This window comes from Xiphophorus hellerii, chromosome 22 (genome assembly GCF_003331165.1).
Source record: "Xiphophorus hellerii strain 12219 chromosome 22, Xiphophorus_hellerii-4.1, whole genome shotgun sequence".
NCBI classification, from domain to species: Eukaryota; Metazoa; Chordata; class Actinopteri; order Cyprinodontiformes; family Poeciliidae; genus Xiphophorus; species Xiphophorus hellerii.
Genome location: NC_045693.1, coordinates 26,253,285 through 26,274,581, shown reverse-complemented (window position 1 = coordinate 26,274,581; position 21,297 = coordinate 26,253,285). Strand labels below are relative to the sequence as shown.

General features: G+C 41.7%; 1 protein-coding gene across 2 annotated transcripts; it reads left to right on the top strand.

Annotated features, from left to right (window-relative positions):
• Nucleotides 1-2,703: 2,703 nt before the first annotated feature.
• exo1 (exonuclease 1) lies at nt 2,704-17,804 on the top strand. Of its 2 annotated transcripts, XM_032552354.1 has the most exons (14): nt 2,704-2,767; nt 3,213-3,401; nt 3,500-3,619; nt 3,893-4,016; nt 4,243-4,380; nt 7,697-7,909; nt 8,878-9,065; nt 9,193-9,295; nt 9,381-9,594; nt 11,668-11,863; nt 14,397-14,871; nt 16,440-16,529; nt 17,128-17,324; nt 17,582-17,804. In XM_032552354.1, the coding sequence occupies exons 2-14, from the start codon at nt 3,241-3,243 to the stop codon at nt 17,664-17,666; spliced, it is 2,304 nt and encodes a 767-aa protein (XP_032408245.1). In that variant the 5' UTR covers nt 2,704-2,767; nt 3,213-3,240; the 3' UTR covers nt 17,667-17,804. The 2 variants fall into 2 exon arrangements, with proteins under 2 accessions (XP_032408245.1, XP_032408246.1); XM_032552355.1 differs by lacking the exon at nt 2,704-2,767 and having other exon boundaries at nt 3,261-3,401; nt 3,893-3,939.
• The last annotated feature ends 3,493 nt before the right edge of the window (nt 17,805-21,297 follow it).

The following is a 21,297-nucleotide window of genomic DNA, read 5'->3' as shown; positions in this document are numbered from 1 at the left end:
AGCTCTTGCACGTATGTTATCTTCCTGTTGCTGTCAGACAGTTTGAGTTTTCTATTCACCGTATTTGTATTGACGGTGAGTTCACAGGAATCTAACAGGAAGAACAAACACAAACCAGCTGCAGTCATCAATCACTCATTTACAGTTTGATGATGACTCCTAATGAGTGATGGGACAGTTTGCAGATGGTCCAGTGTGTATCAGCTGTGCTTTCATGTATTAAATGAAAAACACACTTACACTTCCTCTTGATTGTCTGTCCCTTATCTCTGCTCCCCATCTTTGAATTTGTTCCTAAAGTACTCCACTCTCTGTGGGTCAGCGAATCCTCTGACCCCTGTCACCATGCCAACGCACTCAGGAGGGATCTGATTGGCTGCTGCAGGTCGTGTGGTTATCCAGAGAGCAAACGGAAGCAGTTTCCCCCCCGATGAGGTTTGTCAGCAGAACATTCACTGAGGTGGACTCTATGTAACTGTAACATCAGTCAGGATCTCTTTGTTGTAAGTCCAGTGGAAATGGACTCTCATCCAGGTCATCAAACATGAACAGAACCTGGAAGTGTTCAAAGCTGCAGATTTCTTTGGTTTTGCTGAAGAACAGTTGAGCAAGCTGCAACAAACTGAACTTTCTGCCTTTCAGAAGATTTAGGTCTCTGAATGTGAACAAAAATATAAACTGGATGTCTTAGTTGGATTTCTCTTCAGCCCAGTCCAGAGTGAACGTCTGTGTTAAGACTGTTTTTCCAATGCCAGACACTCCTGTTGTCATCACTGTTGTGATTGTTTGATCTCTTCCAGGTGGGACTTTAAAGATGTCTTCTGGTCTGATTGTTGTCTATGCTCTGTGTGGTCTCCTGTCTGACCTCATGTTCATCATTGACCTCTCCAGTCCCCCCACCCCCCTTTTTCTTTTGTCTAAGACATTTTTTTTTTTTTTGCTGTGGAACAAAGTAAAAAAATAAATTACAATATGACAAAGGCTGTGTATCAACCAGAAGGTGCACTATCAGTTATTATTTTACTATCACAGATTTACAATTACGAGTCTTACAGACAATTAAGATCACTTTCCCGGGTCATTTAAGACTTTGTCCAGTCAGTTCTCCAGATACAGTAACATAAACTCCTGGAACACTGTCATCATTTCTACAGGAGTCATTAATCATAGGGACTGCTGAGAATTATGCTCACACTTGTCTTTCATAGACTCTTGAACAGTATATTATCATTATCATTGTTAATCTTCTTTTTTTATATATAGATTTTTAAGAACTTTTTTGTGACAACCCTCATACCTGATGCTGCTTTTACACTTGAATTCCCCCTTTTAGGGACAATAAAGGTTGTTTCAATTCAATTCTATGCTTTTGTATTTTATTCAGTCTTGAGGTAAATCAGATCTTAATGATGTATTCATAGATGTGCAAGCCATGAGTGCAAACACTCCCTCATACTATCACAGACACTGGGTTTTGAACTTTACATAAATAATAATCCAGACAGTCCGTTTCTTTCCTGGCCTGGAGGACAAGACTTTCATGACTTCCAAAAACAATTTGAAATGTAGACCCACTTAACCACCGGACACTTTTCCATGTTACATCAGTCCATATCAAATAAGTTCTAGCCCAGAAAAGCTGGTGGCGTTTCTGAGTGTTATTAATGCCTGGCTTTCACTTTATATAGTAGAGTTTTAACTTGCACTAGTAGATGTAGCAATAAACTGTGTTCATAGTCAACTTATAATAGCTGGCGGACAGTGGTCCTTGAGGAATGTAGTTTAAGACCACTACGAATACCCAATCATGACACACCTGGTTCCAATAAATCTGTAAAATGTTTCAAGAAAGTGTTTTTGAGAATTCCACAACTTTCCCAGTCTTTTGCTGTCCCTGTCCCAACTATTTTTTAAAATGCATTCCAGGCAACAAATTCCAAATGAGTGAATATTTGCAAAACCACCATATAGTTTATCCACTTGAACCTTAAATATCTTGCTTTGGCTTGTAGTGTATTTAGTTGAATATAGGTTGAAGAGGATTAACTTCCCTGTCTGGTATATCCCCAGTGCTACATACATTCAGTAAACACCTTCATTCTTCTAGTCCTTCGTATTTTAGTCCAGTTTCTAATTCACCTATTCAGCTACCAGAAAGCAGGTGAACCTGTGACAAAAATCTATTGGTTACATACTGACACATAATTAAAGCCTATAGAAAATGTATAACTATATAAGAATATGAGAAGGAGAGCTGTGTTTTATTACCAATAATCTAATCTGTTTGCTTGTTTTGATCATTTTGGTCACTTCTTTGTGTGTCAACAGCACAAGTATTTTGCGTTACGGTTACATCTGACTATGAAAAGGGATTTATAGATAATATCTGATTGAATGATCGATAATGGAACTCCGAAGAAAGCGAAGGTAGATCCGCTGAAAATCAAGTAAGTAATCTTTCGAGGGCGTTCAGGCTGCGGATATATGGCAAGCCGTAGCGGACAAATATACTAGACAACAACCACGTCACTCAACCTTATTGGGCGGCGGCAAAACTGCGCGTGCGCGTGACGGTCAAGCTTCTTTTTCCACTTCCATTACCATTATACTTTCTATTGGATGATTTTCAGTTTGACACGCCCACTTTGTCTTTGTAGCCAATTGTGGTAGCTGTTACTGAATCCCGTCTTTTTACCGCTAAAACCAAAACTCGCTCCAGTTTTGCTCTGTTAACCCGATCATATCTGTGTGTTTTAGGAACAGAAAGGTAAGTCTGACATCTTGAAGTGTTTTCTTTAGGAATATTAATGCTTGGTGTCCTACTTAAACAACTGTTATAACCGCTGCGCGATGTGTAGTCAAACTTTCAACCGCACAACCTATCGAGTTCACTTCTGACCTGACAAGTACTACAAAATAATTGAGCTTATGCGATGAAGTTGCTCCTCAGATGTTTTCCAGTCAGTCACTTCCCTGACATTTGTTTAGTGTTAGTTTGACCTCCAATTACTTTACTGTAGAAGGAGTTGGCGAGTAAATAACCAACGAAGCTGACCATTTTACCCTGAATCTGCGTTGTTGACTTCTAGTTCAAGAAAATTTTCTCCGTTATTTGCATCATGCACTACGCAACGGTGGTGTAGTTGGTTGTTATTACAGTGTGTTTGTCCTCTGGAAGAGTCTGACTGTGGATTCCTGCCCTTTCCCCCCAGGTTTGTGATCAGTGTGGTGAAACTGAGAATGGGAATCTCTGGACTGTTGCAGTTCCTCAAGGATGCAGCAGAGCCCGTCAACATTAAAAAATATAAAGGCCAGACAGTGGCTGTGGACACGTACTGCTGGCTTCATAAAGGAGCTTTTTCCTGTGCTGAGAAGCTTGCTAAAGGGGAACCGACTGATCAGTAAGCTCTTCTATCGTTCTCAGGGAAACAACACATATTCAAACTACATGGAACGCTCCATTGTACTATGTCTTCCCTGTTATTGTTTGTCTTTCTAGATATGTGTGGTACTGCATGAAGTTTGTGGATATGCTGTTGAATTTCTCAGTTAAACCTATCCTGGTGTTTGATGGACGCAATCTGCCTTCTAAACAGGAAGTGGAAAAGACTCGCAGAGAGTGAGTATTCACCCAAACTGAGCAATAGTTTGGTGTCCATTAAAAATATATTCTGACTAGGGCTGCAACATGCAATTTCAATATTGTTTAAGTTCACATACATTGTCCCTCTTTTCTGTCATTCCACAATGTCCCCAGTGTTCTCCTTTCAGCCTCTAAAGTCTATATTATGTCTGCAGCAAGAGCAGTTAAACTCTACCCAACTGGCCAAAGTTGTTTTTTTTTTATAGCATTGCGTTCACTGACATTTCTGTTTACTCGCGTGTCTTCCAGGCGCAGGGAAGCCAACCTTCAAAAAGGACGACAGCTGCTGCGTGAAGGTAAACTGTCAGAGGCCAGAGACTGCTTCGGACGTTGCGTTAACATCACCCCCGCCATGGCTCATAACCTTATTAAGGTGTGGCTTCTGTCTTGATGTGGCAAATAACATTTTTAATGCTTGCATGGACAAAGTGAAAGTGCAGCCCAGTTGACATAGAAACATAGAATAGTCTTTCACAAGTCATCCCTGAACACATCAAATTGTTTCATAAAATATTCTATTATCTTGAGCACCTGACTTTTGGGTATTGCAGACTCTATGCCTTTGATGTGCTCTAACATGAGATGTTTTCCTGGTCCAGGCTGCAAGGCAGAGGGGGGTGGACTGCATTGTGGCCCCTTATGAAGCCGATGCTCAGCTAGCCTATCTGACTAAAACTGGGTTTGCTCAGGCTGTCATCACTGAGGACTCTGACCTGTTGGCATTTGGATGTAAAACCGTAAGTAGAACTTAAGCAATGAGTTCCAAACACTAGGGGTGGGCAATATGGTCTTAAAGTTTTATCATGTTACACTGTATTTCCAAAAGCATTTGCTCACCCATCCAAATGATCGGAATCAGGTGTTCCAAACACTTCCATAGCCACAGGTGTATAAAATTAAGCACCCAGAATGCGTGGAACTGTGATTGGATGCAACAAATCCAGTCATGAAATTTCCTCGCTTCTAAATATTCCACAGGCATCCGTCAGCTGAATTATAAGAAAATGGAAGTGTTTGGGAATGACAGCAACTTGTGTAAACTGAAGGAGCGGGGTCTGCGGACGCTGAAGCGCATAATGTGAAGACGTCAGTCACTACAGACCTCCAAACTTCATTTGGCAACAATAAATCAAAATTCTTATGATAAGAAATTTATCACGATAAATGATAAAACACATTATAAATGCCCACCCCTTCTGTACACACTCAGCAACTAACACAGTAACTGGTGCACTTGGTGTATTAAGGCTTAAGATACATTGAGTTTTAAGAAATATGCCCATAATTGTTAATACTGATGTATAAAACTAAGCTGTACAGCGAAGTGAGATATTCTCATACTAAAGAATTGTTGCAGTCCTCTTAACAGCAGTCTGTCGAGTTTTACTCTAGACTGTGCATGATGGCGATATGAAACTTGGGCCTGCTCCTGCCTAAGCTGTCACCCTTCTAGTTTTTGTATCTTTACTTCTTGCTTTGACTGTCTTCCATTTTTAGAAGTGGAAAAGTCCGATGTTTTTTTGTTTATATATATATATATATATATATATATATATTATTTTTGTACCCCGCCAGGGGGTCTTTTTGTGGACTCTAGTGTCCCTTATTTTTTGACAGTAGGCTGACAGGAAAGGGAGACGGAGAGGGGGGAAGACATGCGGCAAATGTCCGGGAGTCGAACCCGCGACGGCCGCGTCGAGGACTCAAGGCCTCCAAACATGGGTCGCGCTATCCCCTACACCACGGCACGCCCTGGAAAAGTCCAATGTTGATGGTAGGATGAAGATGGAGCAGGGGATGGATAGATGGATGGGAGCCTCCTCAGCTGTATCCAGGAAGGGCTCTGGTCTGTTTGACTAGAAGGATTGTTCTCAGTTTACCAGCAGTCTGTCCCAGTTTACCAATCCCATCAACATTCTGATCCACAGTGCTTATCATAACAGAACAAGAGAATGTCTCTGTAGGATGGCTGGACTCTGCTTTTTGCAATACCCATAAAAACTGTGCACTCCCTTAGGGGTGGGTATTTATTATATCAGATTTCTTATCCTAATGAGATTTTGATCTATTGTTGTCACAATAAGTTCCTATTAATGATGTTTGAAACCCAGTAAAATTCCATATTTTGGGGATTGTTGTTTTAACTATTTTTGTCCATTGTTTGTTCAAATGGGCTGCACAGTGGCGCAGTTGGTAGCACTGTTGCCTTGCAGCAAGAAGGTCCTGGGTTCGATTCCCGGCTGGGGTCTTTCTGCATGGAGTTTGCATGTTCTCCCTGTGCATGCGTGGGTTCTCTCCGGGTTCTCTGGCTTCCTCCCACAGTCCAAAAACATGACTGTCAGGTTAATTGGTCTCTCTCTCTAAATTCTCCCTAGGTGTGTGTGCATGGTTGTTTGTCCTGTATGTCTCTGTGTTGCCCTGCGACAGACTGGCGACCTGTCCAGGGTGAACCCCGCCTCTCGCCCGGAACGTAGCTGGAGATAGACACCAGCACCCCTCCCGACCCCATTAGGGACAAAGGGTGAACAGAAAATGGATGGATGGATGGATGGATGGATGTTTGTTCAAATATGATTTGAAAATATGATTGAATGCAGTTGCTGTGTGCATTTTAGTGACACAAATCCAACCTTTTATGACTGGTGTCCGTATGGGAATATTGTGGTGGTAAATGGGAATGTTTTTAAGAGCAGTATTTGTGTTTGTGGGACTATAATTGCTGTGACTCACAGTCACACAGTTACGTGAAAAAAAGTAATAAATAGTTTATCGCTACTTTTATTGTTATCACATTACTACCACAAAATATTGTGATAAAACTTTAAGTCCATATTGTCCACCCCTATTACCTATTGGATGTTTTCCCCTGTAGTTGTTTTTTGTGACATAGTTAATATAATTACACTTTTTTGATAAGGATTTAGCAAACCTTCATTCACATTAAGGCGAAAACAAACTGCCAGTGAATGAAAAATGCATAAGAAAGTGAATTTCTGCATAAATCTTCACGCCAAACTGACTGAACTGTTTCTGCAGAGTTTCTTCTAGCTACGTCCAGCAGTGTCACAATTAGTAAAAAAATGAGATTATCTGAGAACAGCTGATGTGACTGGAGAATAAACAGACATCCAGCCTGTGGTACATCAGTATATCCGCTGCAGTAGCAGCATGAGGTATCAGAACACACAGAGCACCTAAAAGTGTTTTTCTATTTCATTTGATATGAATCATTGAAGTTATTGTATGCTACTTTTAGTGATAATGTAGTGTGGTGACATAAATTATCCCATTTGATAAACAGTAAAGTTATCTTTTAACAGCAGTGTGTGTGGTTGACTTAAATTTTCAGTAATAATTTTGCCCTAATTAAATAAAGTCCCCACCTCCATCACCCAATTGTGTGACGGGCTGAACGTGCTTCATCCTTTAATAGCCTAGGGGCCCTCACAAGAGGCGCCACTTCGGGCCTCCATGCTCTGCTCAGGCACAGGCCAGAGGAAGAGCTGAGTTTTCAACAGGTGTTTAAATGATTGTAGTCTGAGCGCTGCAGACATGTAGCAGTAAGTTAGTCCATGATTCTGGAGTCGCTGCAGCTCTGTAGAAACGTTTTCTCGCTGTTGTCTCTGTAGCTATTTGTTCTGTTTATGATTGTGTGTCTAGCATCAGTATAAATAGCACTTCCTCTGTCCCTGAGGTCCTTGTTCCATCACCACAGATTTCTGCGATGTACTATTTTTGCCTCATGAAAGCAGCAGAATCCGTTTCATCTGTTAACTTGGAAAGAGTGAGACGTGTAAGTCTGCCACCAGATATTTTCATATGAGAAATATGCCCATAAATGTTAACACTAATGTATAAAACTAAGCTGTACATTTTTACACTGCTTTATATTTTCCAGTAAAGGCAATTTCCTTGTATCATTTGTAATTTGATGGATGGGAATAATCTAAAATCCACTGCAGGATTTTAATGCCAGTCAGCTAATGCCAAGCATTAGGTGACTGGCAGGAACAACGGCTGACCAACTTTGTCTTCTCCCCTAATATTTTGTAGGTAATTCTCAAAATGGACAAGCACGGCAACGGAATAGAGATAGATCAGAGGAACTTGGGCCGCTGTCGCTCCCTGGGGAACGTTTTCACCGAGCAGAAGTTTCGCCATATGTGCATCCTCGCTGGCTGTGATTACCTACCCTCCCTGCATGGAATCGGCCTCGGAAAGGCCTGCAAGCTGCTCCGGCTTGCCACAGACCCTGACATTCTGAAGGTGTGTGCACAAGCTGATAACTTCTTTATTTTTCTCATGGTTCTAAAAACTGGGGAAAGTTGGAAACTTTTGAAATGTAAAATGTGGTAACTGAGGATGAGATGATTACCAGTTTTAATGATTACTATGACTCTCCTACAGTTCGTAAAACAGTTTCAGAAACCCCAAATTCAAAAATCTCAACTTGGTGTTAATTATAGACAATATTGAATTTTTAGATGCAGTTCATCAAGCTGGTTGGTGATTATTGGTCCAATGGAGTCTTAAACCCTGATGGTTTGAGACTTGACTACCGTTAACTTTAAATCTCAGTCTTAGGTGATATAAATATGTGTTAAAATAACAAAAACATCTGTTGCCTCACTTTACTCATTAATTTAATGACGTTTGTCGCAAGACTGCAAGAAGAATCTAGCCAGGTTTGTGTGATGCATATCTACACATCTGCCTGGTATATTATCCACTTATTTTATCCAGGTTTTCCCCATCTTAAAGCACATGTAGATTTTCTAGCTTAATTGTCAGTTTCACAAGATGTTAAAGTAGACCTAACCGAAAGCCCAACAAGAAAAGTTACCACTTCTCTGTCTTTAAAACCAGCAGAAATTGACTATTGTAAGTAGTCAAGTTTGTTTCATTGTGATTTTTATTATGAATCATTTTCATAGCAAGAAATAAACATCGTAGGAAAGTGGGGGGAAAAAAACTTCTGCTGATCCATCCAACCTCAAGACGGCAAATCATAACGGGGACTTCACTTAACGGGAACTGTTGTGTTGTCTTGACCCATAATCTTTTGGCATGTCATTGTAAGTTATCAAGCAGACGAGATAGCAGTTTGTTTGTGGAGTAATGAACAAACAAAGAGATTCAGGAACTTTCAGGAAGCAGCAGCAAAACTGAAGCCTAGATTCTAAATGAATGATTTCTGGAGTAGATTTGAGTGTGAGTTCTTCTCTTCCTACCAGGTGATCAGAAAGATGGGCCAGTACCTGAAAATGAACGTGGTCGTTCCTGAGGAGTACGTTGAGGGATTCGTCAGAGCCAATAACACCTTCCTCTACCAGCTGGTGTTTGATCCTGCCATGAGGAAGGTGGTGCCTCTTAATCCTTACCCTCAACGTATCGACCCAGACTCCCTCAACTACGCTGGAATGTACCCTTTAGTCTTACAGCACACCTCAAAACATTTCCCCTTTAGTTTTGCCTGGATATATAAAACATTTTAACATTATTCTTCTTTTTGTTGGATAGTATTTATTCCTTAATGGCAATGAATTCAGAAATCTAGGAGATGACAAAGGCTTGGATATGGCCTTGGGAAACATTGACATCAACACCATGGAGAGGATAGATGACTTCAGTCCAGACGGCACCCGTCCACAGGTAGCCTTCTTACAGCGAATGTTTGTGCAAGTGCAAAAAAACTAAATCCTCACATTTAATTTTACTTTGGGAAATATCTTTCTAGGCGTGCAAAGCTCGCAGCAACAGCTGGAGCAGCTGCCCGGCTGCAGCAGGACTCAGCATCTGGAGCAAGAGCTTCACGCCAGGTTCCGCTGCTCCTCCCTGCCCTGCCGTTTCCGCAGAGAAGCCACCCTCCACCAGGGGGCAGGAGAGAGTCATCAGCCTGGACCACCTGAGGCTGCAACACAGAGAGCAGCCGCTGAAGAGGCTGAGAGAAGGTAAGCTGGTCCTTACCTGCACTGTGTGGCCTCATTGTGGCCATACATGTATGTGAAAAATGCTGAGTCAGGCGGAGAAAATGGTCTGGCATACACACTGAGCTGGTGGAAGACAGACCAAATTAATCATCTAGCTGTGCATAAATAAGAGGTAAGAAGAGTACAATGCTGCAGGGTGGGCAGCATGGAGTACCCAGCGTTGCAGCAGGACACATGGCATACCCCCCAGACCAGAGAATTTGAGGGCATAAGATTAGGCTCCGCCCCATGAAACTGCCAGAGCCCCCAGCGGTGGGACCCACCGCTACATGGATGGGCCAAGAATATGGCTGCTGGTAAAGTTCAGCTCTGTACTGAGATGTATAATACAATAGGGATGGGTGGGGCCAAATATTTGTCTTCACGCAGAGGGTTATAATACAACAAGGATAGACATAATCAAATGTTTGACTCCACCCAAAAGCTTCTAATGGAGAGTGGCTTGGTGAATGTTTGGCTTTGCCCTTGAATGCATAATGCAGTAAGGGTGGGGCCAGTCAAATAATGAAAAGGGGTGGGCTGGAGTCAGATGTTTAAGATGCAACATCAGGATTTTATATTTGGATCAGTCAGAGTATTATGATGCGATAGAGACGGGCGGGCTGGTAAATTCCCCCACAAATGTGGAATGGATGAAGGATGGTTAGGTTGAAATATTTCAGTCAAATGCATGGTGCTGTCGAGACGGGTGGAGTGAAGGATTGTAGAATTTGATGTTTGAAATGAAAATCCACTGTGTGTAGGTGGTGTCAAATGTTTAATTGTGCCTTTAAGTGCGTAATTGAGTAAATCCGGTTGGGTTTGAAAATTCATAAAGGGGCGGAGTCAAGATTGACTTCACTGGGGCCGGATGTTGCCAAATTTGTCTCAGCCCTGAAATGCATAAAGTAGTAAGAATAGGTGGAGTCAAAGACTCACTTATAGGTGGAGTTAAGGTTGAGTAGGGATGGGAGAGTTCATAGACTCTGGCAGGAATGGAGTCAGGTTTGAAGAGCATGAGGCCACACAGCAGCCTAATGTAACCCAAATCTGATGTTGCTTTGACCCAGATATGACCTATATTCAACTTCTTCACGGTCGTCTAAATGGCCCTATTCTGATATTTTTAATCACACCAAAATATCTGACTTGTCACTTAGATATGGAAGTGACCACATCACTTCCATATCTAAATTGAATACCAGAGCGCCTGCAGTCTGAACGGTCATGTCACTTTGTGTATAACTTTTACATCATAAATCTGCATCAGAAGACGCCAGACGTGGTAAATCTGGACGTAAACGTCCCTGTGTGACCTCTTCGTTCTTCTTCTGTGATGCGGGCCGCTTTGGGGTTGTAAACCGTTCACATGCAAGTCTGTCAGAAGTCACCTTTAATTAGTAGAGTGAATGGCTACGCTGGGAAAAATCCAAAATCTGAATTGACCTGCTGTGTGAACGTAGCCTCAGACACAGGAAGTGGAACGTTTGCCTCCGCCCTGAAATGATTCAAATTTTGGTGATCGGTGGGGTCAAGCGCTCAGAGATGGGGCTGTGTTTGGCTCCGCCCACAACAACATAATACGCGGGGAAGCAGGTTGCTAGGGTGAAATGAAGCTCGTTATGCAACAGGAGGCAGTGAGCTCAAATGTCTGACTGGGTTGAAGTCCAGCGTTTTGACTCCACCTTAAAGCATATAATGTAGCTCAGACGGGTGCGGTTACTCGTTTACCTCTACATGAAATTGCATAATGCACTGGGATGGGTGTTGATGGATTCTCTTCATGTTGGAATGAAACATTTTATTGCTATTTATCTTTAAAAATAAAAATATATATTTCATATCATCTCCACCTGAATAATTGAAGCATAACATATTTTATGCAAAACTCGAACTCTGTAGTTGCTCTGCCCTTGTCATGATTTTCATTACAGTCTGTTTAATAAATAAATAATCCAGACATAAAAGAAAAGATTAATAAATAAATACACATTTGTTATTTGCAGGAATTTTGTCTAAGCAAGGTTATCTTTTTTTTTTTTGCCTCCTTGTAAGATTCGTGTGTATCGGATCAAGAAGTATTGCAGCAGTATTCCAGTTCATGGCTGAAACGCTCCAAGTTAGAGCAGCGACAAGACAAGCCGACCTCCAGCAGCCAGCCTCAGCCACGGAACTGCTTCGCCTTCACCACCCTGCTGCAGCGGAGAAACCACGAGTCCCAGGACGATGGCAGGCAGGCCACCCACAGCAGGTGATGTCACTGTCAGACCACATCATCTAATTGGCTGTGTGCCACTATAGCCAATCAGTATTGGCTATATTGGCCAATACAGACGACTCTTCAGTTCTCTGAATCATTAACAGATGGGGTTTTTTTGGTTTGTTTTTAACTGAAATATTCAGATAAATCTTTCCAAACTTCTCTGAAGAAGATCTTTAGCCATGACTCTCAGTAACGTTTGGCACCAGCCATCACAGTTGCTTGCAGTGAGGTCCATTAATGTTCACACACTGGTTTTTTTTTTTCTTCGTCTTTTGCTTTTTACTGAAACACATTCCAACTGTAGTTATTTGATGGACACAATATGCAAACTTCCAGCTTTCATTTGAGGGTATTCCAGTCAAACTGGATGAAGGGATTAAGAGTGTCGGCTCGGCAACATGTGCTGTCTTCCTTCTTTAAAGGACAAAACGTAAGTGTACAATTGACTCAAAGGCTGTTTCTAGATGTGGGTACGTTCATTTGGATGCAGATTTCCTCTGTAAACAGATGACATGCAGTTAAAGTAGCTCTCCATGCAGATGAAACAAGCTGACAGAGAAATGTCAGAGAAAAGCAAACCAAAAAATGCCATGCCTAACGGTTCAGCGAAAAAGAACTAAAATTAAACAAGCTTTGAAGCATTAAACCATCTTACTTACTTGTGTCTTAGAAACTCTGTATAGATGATCTCTGTAAATTGTGTAATTTCAAATTTGATTTACTTGTGTTTTATTTCATTTTGCACACTTGAAGGATTTTAAATGCTTGCCATGAATGTACAAGCATGGCTTTACTTTTTTTTTTTTTTTTTCAAGGACCAGGTGTGGTTTCGAATGCTTGTTGAACAGTCAGTCACAATAATCAGTGACCCCAAAGAATAAATGTGAGTGAACAGCTGGACCACATACCATACTTTGGTGGAGAAAGCCATTTTTAAAAGCCTGAAATTCTTGAAATATTCCACTATACAACACTATGGGATAAGTGAAACACTTGGGAATCCCAAGGCGTTCCCAGATCAGCCGAGAGACATTGTCCCTCCATTGTGTCCCTGGGGCCTCCTCTCGGTGGGACATGCCCTGAACACATCACCATGGAGGCATCCTGACCAGTCCAAGCCACCTCAACTGGCTCCTCTGAAAGTGAAGGAGCAGCTGCTCTACACTGAGATCCTCCTGGATGACTGAGTTTCTCACCTTATCTCTAAGGAAGAGCCCAGACATCCTGCGGAGAAAAGCCATTTCGGCCGTTTGTATCCATGACCTCGTTCTTTCGGTCATGCCCCAAAGATCATGACCATAGAGGAGGGTGCTTCGCTTTTTGACTCATCTCTCTCTTCACCACAACAGACTGGCTTCTCTGCAGACGCTGCGCCAATCTGTCTACCAATCTCCCGCTTCATTTTCCCCCTCATTCATGAACAAGATCCCGAGATACAGTACTTCCTCCATCTACTCAGAGGGATCTGCCTTGGTTTTTATGTTGGTTAAACTGTGCTGTTTGCAACTAGACCACAGTTCATCTGATGCTGTGATCCTTTAGACGTTTGTGAGAAAGAGCTCACATAATGAACTGCCACCTGAAGCATGTCTCATTGTGTACAGGAAAATGTATCCATCTTTAGCGCTGCATGTGACATCAGTTGGTTGGCAGGCTGCAAACAGAAAAATCACAGCGTGTTCATGGAAATCCACACCCTTTTCTCACTGCTGCTCAGGTTTCTCACGTTTTGTTTGTGGTTCGTCTAGGCTCCTTCATGACTTTCATGACAAACAAAACTCTCATTTTAATATCAACGCGTTCAGTTGCAGTGGAGCCCAAAATTATTTCTGTCCCTGGTGGATTTTAGTTTAAAGTAATCGCAACAGGGTTTGAAGCATGTAACGTTTTACAAAAACATGTTCTTAGAACCGTCTTCATGTTGTTGGAGTAAATGTTTCCTCTGTAGAAAGAGACCAGTGAGATGGGTTCAGGGAACTGATAGACGGACTAATGACCTGTCCCAACTGTGTTTAGGTGTAGAAGAGAGAAACAGTGCTGCACTTCACCCAGAGGAACGCTGCTGGTAGTTGGCAAACAAACCACCTTGGGCCAAATTGGTGGTGTTTGTTCATTAGTCTTTTTGACAGAATATGGATTGTTTTTTCATTAAAAGGGCAATTATGGCTTAGTCAAACTCTTCTTAATTGTTTTTTTAAATTTTTTTAAATAATCGTTTTAGAGAGAAATGAAGCATTTACACCCTCGTTGGTCTGTTTAACTGTTTTGTTTATTCGTGCTCCAATAGCAGGTCACAGCTGACTGCAGACAGCCAGCATGTTTGGCCACGCTCTGTGTTCAATGACCTTTTGACAGATTTTCTTTCATCATTCCTCCACTGCTTCAGCTCACCTCTCAGACTTTTTTGTTTTTTGTTTTACCATTCGTGGTTCCATTCACACATTTCCACCAATATATGTTTCAAGGCATTCCTTCCAAATCCTGAACTCTCAGTGTAATCTCAGCGTATCCTCCTTTGCAGATTCTTCAGCAAATCAAGTTCAACAATTACTGAGAGCACCGAGGAGTCTGCTGGGGACCCAGAGCGGACGGTCGGGGACCCTTCTCAGGACCAGTCTTCACTCGGTGAAAGGGATGGTCCTGATGTTCCACCTGTAGGGACCCCCAGCCCTCCTACGTCCCCTGCCAACACCCCCCCCACCTCATCCAGTGAGGGGCCGAAGCTGTTCCAGTGCTCAGGCTCCGCCTCCTCCAGTGCTGGCCTGCTCGCCCTGCAGCAGTTCCACTACAAAAGAGAGACTTCCTTAGCTCATCAGACATCTTGTCAGCTTTCTGGAGGCTCTTCTTCCCCTGAGAGAAAATCTGAGAACGAGGATCCTCCCCCAGCATCTCCCCCCTCCCAGGACAGTGCTTACTTTTCCCAGTCCCTGTCCACTTCCTTTCACAAAGAGGACGTCCTCCCCTTCAGCTGCTCCTTCTCCTCCCAGGAGGAGACTGTAAGTTCCAGGATTTTCTGCTGCCTTTACCTGTGTTCATAGCTCTGTTGGTAACTACTGTTTCACAAAGCCCTATGCAAGTGTCAGATGGTGGTCATTTCCCCAGAAAATGACCAGTAAAATGACCACTAAAAGGAGAACATTCGCTATGTTTTCAAACTAGGTTGGAATACATGTGTCTTCTTCCTGTGTCTTCTTCTTGTGACCTGTAAGAGACTGAATATTCTCGGTGGTTTTCAGTGACAGCTTCCAGTTCGAGTTTTCTCTATGTGAAAAGAAACCGAACCACCAGAGACAGTTTCAAATTCGAATGAGACTTCGATTGAAGTCTCATTTCTTGGTTTTGCTTTCGAGAAGCAGGGATTTGTTTGTGTTTCTGGATTTGTTTCAAGTGATATTTGTGCAGACTTTCACATTTCATCTTTCAACATTTCTTTTTTCCCCCCCATCATTCTGCACGTTAATCAGAACCGGAGTGATTAACCAGTGTTGTGTCACTGACAATTAGTTAAATGTCTACTAGATGCCATTTTACTAGCAGCCTATCAGGGGATTGGTCCTCAGCAAGCAAGCCACCATGTACAGGCCATTGCCATTCACACTGTGAAAGAGGCGTGGCTTATATCTCCTCTGTCACCTGAGCAGTATCCATACGTTCTATCTTGTGGATGTCTAGATTAATACAAGGAAACTTGTTTAGCCCCTTGCTCAGTATTTTTATTTATTTATTTTTATCATAACCATGATCTGTGCTGCTAACTTTGCTTTCACCCTCTGACCCTTACAGCTCCTAGAGTTAAGTAGCGTACCCTCAAAGGGAGAACAGACTGGGTCGTCAGTCATTCCTTATTAGAACAAGTCTGGACAATAAGTCATTAACAATATACGTATATCGCAATGGACACATAATCAATATTAATAGATATTACGCTTGATGGACTATTTAACAATTTCACTGAACTCCAATCCAGAACCACACAGCATTCTGGGGGACGTAGGCAGATGAAAGGCTTTAGCCGCTCAACCTCTCACAGTCAGCTAAGCAAGGTTTACCTTTGCTTACCTTGCAACAACTGGTTGAGTAACTTGTGGTTACCTAGCAACGACCTGTAGAGTCACTCATGGAGCAGCATTGTCAGGTTTCGCCACCGTGTCTCATTAAAAAAAAAAAAAAAAAAAATCAAATACAATTTTAAAATGAAAAACGGCGTAGCGTGAAAACTGGATCAAATAGAAAAGGTCTGTTTGACAGTATTTTAGATATTTGAAATCAAAAAACCTAATCAATAGTTATTGATAATTATCAGTATGACTGATATGAAACGATTATTTTGACATATTGTCCAGCCCTACGTTAAATGGACCAACTGAATCTTGATGCTGTTCATTCGCAGTGGTAGAAAAGTAGTAACAACCTGGAAGAACGATGAACAGACAGGCTGGGAAATCAAGACTTTTGCACTGTCTCACACACACTGGGTTGAAATGTAGACATTTTCTGAGAATCTCTGATTCATGTTCTCATGGGTTTCTGTTTGTGTTCTTTTTTTGTTTCTGTTTTATGTCAGATGAATTCAAGCACTGATTCAGAACCAGTGACAGAAAGCCCCACTTCCTTCACAGAGACCTGTAGGAAACCTGGCATGCTGGGGTCAAAGGTGGGTTTACACTTTGGTTTCTTCATCGGTTTCATTTGTTTTTAAAGGAACAGTGCATCGCTGCAAGTGTATTTATTTTTACTTCCAGTTTAAAGTGTTCTGTGTAGGTTTGTTGAAGTGAACAGCTGATTTAATGAACTATTCAGACCTTAACGGATCCTTTGTACAAGTAACAAGAATGTTATGAGATCTGGATTGGCGGTGACTTAAATCATTACGGAACGTATGATCTAGTAAACAGAATTTTTAGAAATAACTATGAGAGAAGCTGCCAGACAGCACTGCATGTGGTAGTAGTGGGAGCCTATCTGTCACAGGCTTCCTCAACTTGCTGTATATGTGGCCCTTCACTGAACGGACATTCTTAGAAGTGGAAATGGTGAACATGTGAGAAGGGTTTTGTGCCGTCTGACAGACTTTGTTGCTTTACAAAGAAATCTAAACTTGGACGGGAACTGTAGAGAACTAATGTGCTAATATTCTCTAAGCTGCTGCAGTTCATAGGAAATGTTACCGTTTGTTGTGAAGGTTAGACTTGTCTGGTCAGTGTTTAGAATAGCCGGATCTCCCGTCTGTGACGTGAACATGCTGTGTTCAGGTTTCCGGACTGTCCAAGCCGAAATCCGGCATGCGGAATCAGGCGGCGAACGTGTCGACGTTGGGCCCAGCCAGAGCCAGCGGTCTGAGGAAGAAGGCTGCAGGTTCTGGGAAGAAATGTTCCTCAGCCAATAATGAGAACAACCCTGGAGTGCAGGCCACCATAAGCAGCCTCTGGAACAACTTTAGCTATAAAAAGTAAGGGAATAATGGACAATTTGCAGTGAGGCAAGATGTTTTCCATGGTAATAATGTACATTTTCAGATGTCATATTGAATATTTTTTTACATAATTCAACTTTGTATACCACTTTATTTTGGTCTTTCACAGAAAATTTCACTGAATTATGTTTGTGGTTGTAACGTGACAAAATATGAAAATGAAGCTAATGTTGACATTAAAAGGTGGAAACCCACCAGATCTCATATAGGGGTGTGTGTGTGTGTGTTTTCAGGGAAACTGTGAAGGTCAGCTCCTCTAAGAAAGGAGAGCCGATGTCTCCAGTGAAAGACAACCTGCTGCTTCCTCAGCCTACATGAGCTCAGAGGTCAGAGGGCATCGCTTTGCTTACTGCTCTGAGAGCAAAGCTTTTACACATACCATGTATGTTGTCAATAATTTCTCATCAACTTGTACACTGTAGTTTTAAATAAATAAAAACCTCTTCAGCATCCAAACATGTCCCTTGTGGAGTTTTTCACAAACCATGGTGATGTGGGCTGTAGCTGCTACGGCTGCCTTACAGGCCCTGAGGTAAAGTTACTGCAAAACCCACAGGGCATGCCTGCCGGCGTGTGTGTGTGTGTGTACCTCTGATAAAATACCTTGAGCCATTTTCATATCCATTCCATGGATTCTGTTACCTAAAATCAAGACATAGTAATCATTGGCCTCGTATTTCTTCCTGACTGAACAAGATGCCTGGATGTGAAATTTCTCTCATTTCTGTAGTTTTTGTTTTGTTCTTGGTATTTGCTCATCTAAAGCATCTCTTGCTTCAGACCTTTGGTATGTCTCCTAACACGATTCTGTTCCAGTGCTCCGAACCGGAGATGACAGATTTAAAATTCTGTGTGCTGATTTAATCTGAAAGGTGTTTATTTTGAGCCAAGTGTGTCTAAATGCCTAAACTTTTCATGGCGTTTCTTCACGGTTGCCAGTTTTCTTTCCCGCAATAGTCTAAACTTGTGACTAAGAAAGACGAACATTGATCACTGGATTCCTGAGCAGGTATCCTTCATCACTCAGGAAGCTGGAGTTTGTATTTGTCTAAGCATGTGAAATTTAGACCTTCCCCTTGAAATGGCTTTTTTTCTTTCTAGTTGACCATTAGAGCCTCCTTCACATAGTGTTTATCTAAAGGAGATTATCACGGTTTCTGCCATAAGTCACTCCGGTCTTGCTGTGGGACAGAATACCTGAGCTGATCTAGATACCAGGTCTGAGCATGACTAGTGACGGCAGAACTTCACTTTGTGCTCCTGTAACATGCAACATGGTGTAGATCAATTATCATTTTTGTTGCTTTAAATCAGTTTTTTTTTCTGCATCTTGGGCTCTTTTATCCTTACAGCTGTTGTAAATGGAACTTCAAGGATTGATTTTGTGAAACATTGAAAAACTGAAGGAGAGCATTCAACTTCATCATGAAAATACTTAGGAAAACATCAAACGATTTCATGTCACCGCAGTTCAAAAAGGTGCTTTTTTTTTCCCTCCTCTATTGGCAACTCTGTATTAAAATGTAACTTAAAAAGAGAACAGAGTGTTGTTCTGAGTTGTGAGGCAACTTCCTTTCCTAAAGTTTCTTTAGGAAAGTTTGCGGAAGTAAACGTCCTGGTATGTGACTGGTGCAGAACGGTAGGAATGTGTTTTGCTTCCAGTTGACTGAACAAAGCAGATGTATAGAAATTGGTTCCCTTGCCAGCTGGAATAATGGAGTACAGCCAAATAATAAGCAGAGGTAATGTTGGCCGTATATTCTGATTATGTTCTATGCCGAAGCTATTCTGTGTGAGCGCTCGTCTCTGAGGCTGTCGGCTAAAGTTTCACCTTGTTTCTCACTCAGCTCCACAGAATGCAGGTTTACCACATTCCCTTTAAGCCACATGATCTGAGCTGCCTATATCGGGTGTTGCCACTCTGACATTTTCTGAATTCATAGAGAACTGCAATTAAAACTTGTAACTTCTTCAGTATGTGTCAGTAACTTGTCAGAGAGCTCTCTGCGGTTTTATTAAGTTAGGTTTATATGCTTCCAGTTGACAGATCTTTCCATTTTATGTTTTTATCATACATTGTAATTCCTTTCCATTAAATCTTTTATACTTTCTTTGCTGCTTTTTTGTTTTTGTTGTTGTTGCTGCCGCCACCTACACAAAACTTGCATTTCACTTAAAAAAAAAAATACAAGTAAAAAATAGAGCAAGCTGTCTTTAGAAATGCAGTGAGTGGTCCCCAACTACCTAGGCACATCATTTTTGTTCCATCTTTGAGTGGCACATTGCTGGAAGGAAGTCTTTACCACAGTTTCACCACATCCTCAGTCAGAAAGTGGGAGGTAGCTGGTGTGACACTGTTGCATTCAGTCACTCGAGCTGCAAACTATTAAAACAACTCATGACTGGTTTTCTTCATTGACCTGTTTCAGTTCATTTGAGTGTAAAAAACGTGCGTGGGGGGGCGGGGGGGTTTCCCTCTTCTGCGTCCTTCTAGACAGTCTTCTTCTGTCTTCATGAGGTCAAAAGTTTACATCCTCCATCATAGATATATGATTTTAATTTGGACTTTTAAGTTTTTTTGTGTAGCTGTGTAACGTACAACTTTTAAAAACAAAGAGTTTGGAAATATTCTAGATTTGATATCATCCACACAGATTAGATTAGAATTGTGCATATGTTTACCAAATTCGTCACTGAACTGGACTGAAGGCTCCAGAAATTCTTTCAGTCTTATGAACATTTTTTTCATTAGTGTCCAAGTGTCATTGAGGTTTTTTTGTCTACATGGCTCTCAGGTCTAATGAACTCAGTGAAGGTCTAAGGATAAATGTAGATGTAGCTGGGGAAGAATTTCGGAGCTTTTTCCTAAAGAATTGTCAATTCCAACATAAATACACCAGACAACTTATACGGCTCTCATTACTTTGCCAAACTTAAGCCCTGAAATCCAAACTGTCACTCTTGAGATGAGAGGAAGCCAGGATGTTCAGAGATCACTAAACCCCAAATCTGCTGTGAATCGGAAGCTGTTTGACCAACAGAGTTACTGAAACAGGGTTACTGATCACTGGGTTACCAAACACTGGGTTACTGATCACTGGGTTACCAAACACTGGGTTACTGAACACTGGGTTACCAAACACTGGGTTACCAAACACTGGGTTACTGAACACATGATTACTGATCATTAATGTTTTCCATCATGCTGGACTCATGGAGAAAGGAAGACCTCTGAAATCAACACCAGGCTTATTGAAGCAGTTGGTACCAACAAGCCCAATGCTTTCCAGAGAAAAGCGCCATCTGGCTGTTTGAAGATTTCGAGATTAAGAACACCAACTCTCAAGCATGGTAGGAGTAGCATCATGCTGTGGGATTGTTCCTTTGCTAAGTCAGACTAGTGTGTGTTGCACAAAGGAGACAAGAATAACAAAGAAATGCCTCCAAAATTGTCACCTTCTCCTTAATGTCAGCATGTCCACTTCAGCAGGTCAAGGCTTGTTCCAACAAAAAAATAATCCAAAACACACCAAAGCTGCCTTTGGAACGAGTAGTGAAGAATACCCGTAGGCTCTGGAATGGGTTTCCATGGCTCCCCATCCAGTGCATCAGCCTTATTGAACTTTTGTTGGACCGAAAGAAAGAGGACTGTGCCGGAAAATCTTCTTCCAATACCTCTGCAGACCACTGGGACGCTGAGGAGGTTGTTACTGCAATAGTTGGGTCTATTTATTCACTTTTTATTTCTTTGTGTTTCTGCTCTTTGTGTGAAACGCAGATTTATTTATTTTTATTTTTATCTGTGAAAGATGATCTATATAAAATAAAGAGTTAAGTTTTGTCTTTGTCTGCTGATATTTGATTTGCTTTTGTTCGTATGGTTTTTACACAGCTCGCTGTTATGCACATTATGTTTGTTGCAAATTGCTTCCCTAATTGTTGTTTAACT

What these genes read in the sequence shown, in the direction of transcription:
- exo1 (XM_032552354.1), top strand. Translation starts at nt 3,241, where the DNA reads ATGGGAATCTCTGGACTGTTGCAGTTCCTCAAGGATGCAGCAGAGCCC. An exon ending in CAGACGGCACCCGTCCACAG is followed by an intron (nt 9,296 to 9,380) that starts GTAGCCTTCTTA and finishes ATATCTTTCTAG; the next exon opens with GCGTGCAAAGCTCGCAGCAA. An exon ending in AACAACTTTAGCTATAAAAA is followed by an intron (nt 17,325 to 17,581) that starts GTAAGGGAATAA and finishes GTGTGTTTTCAG; the next exon opens with GGAAACTGTGAAGGTCAGCT.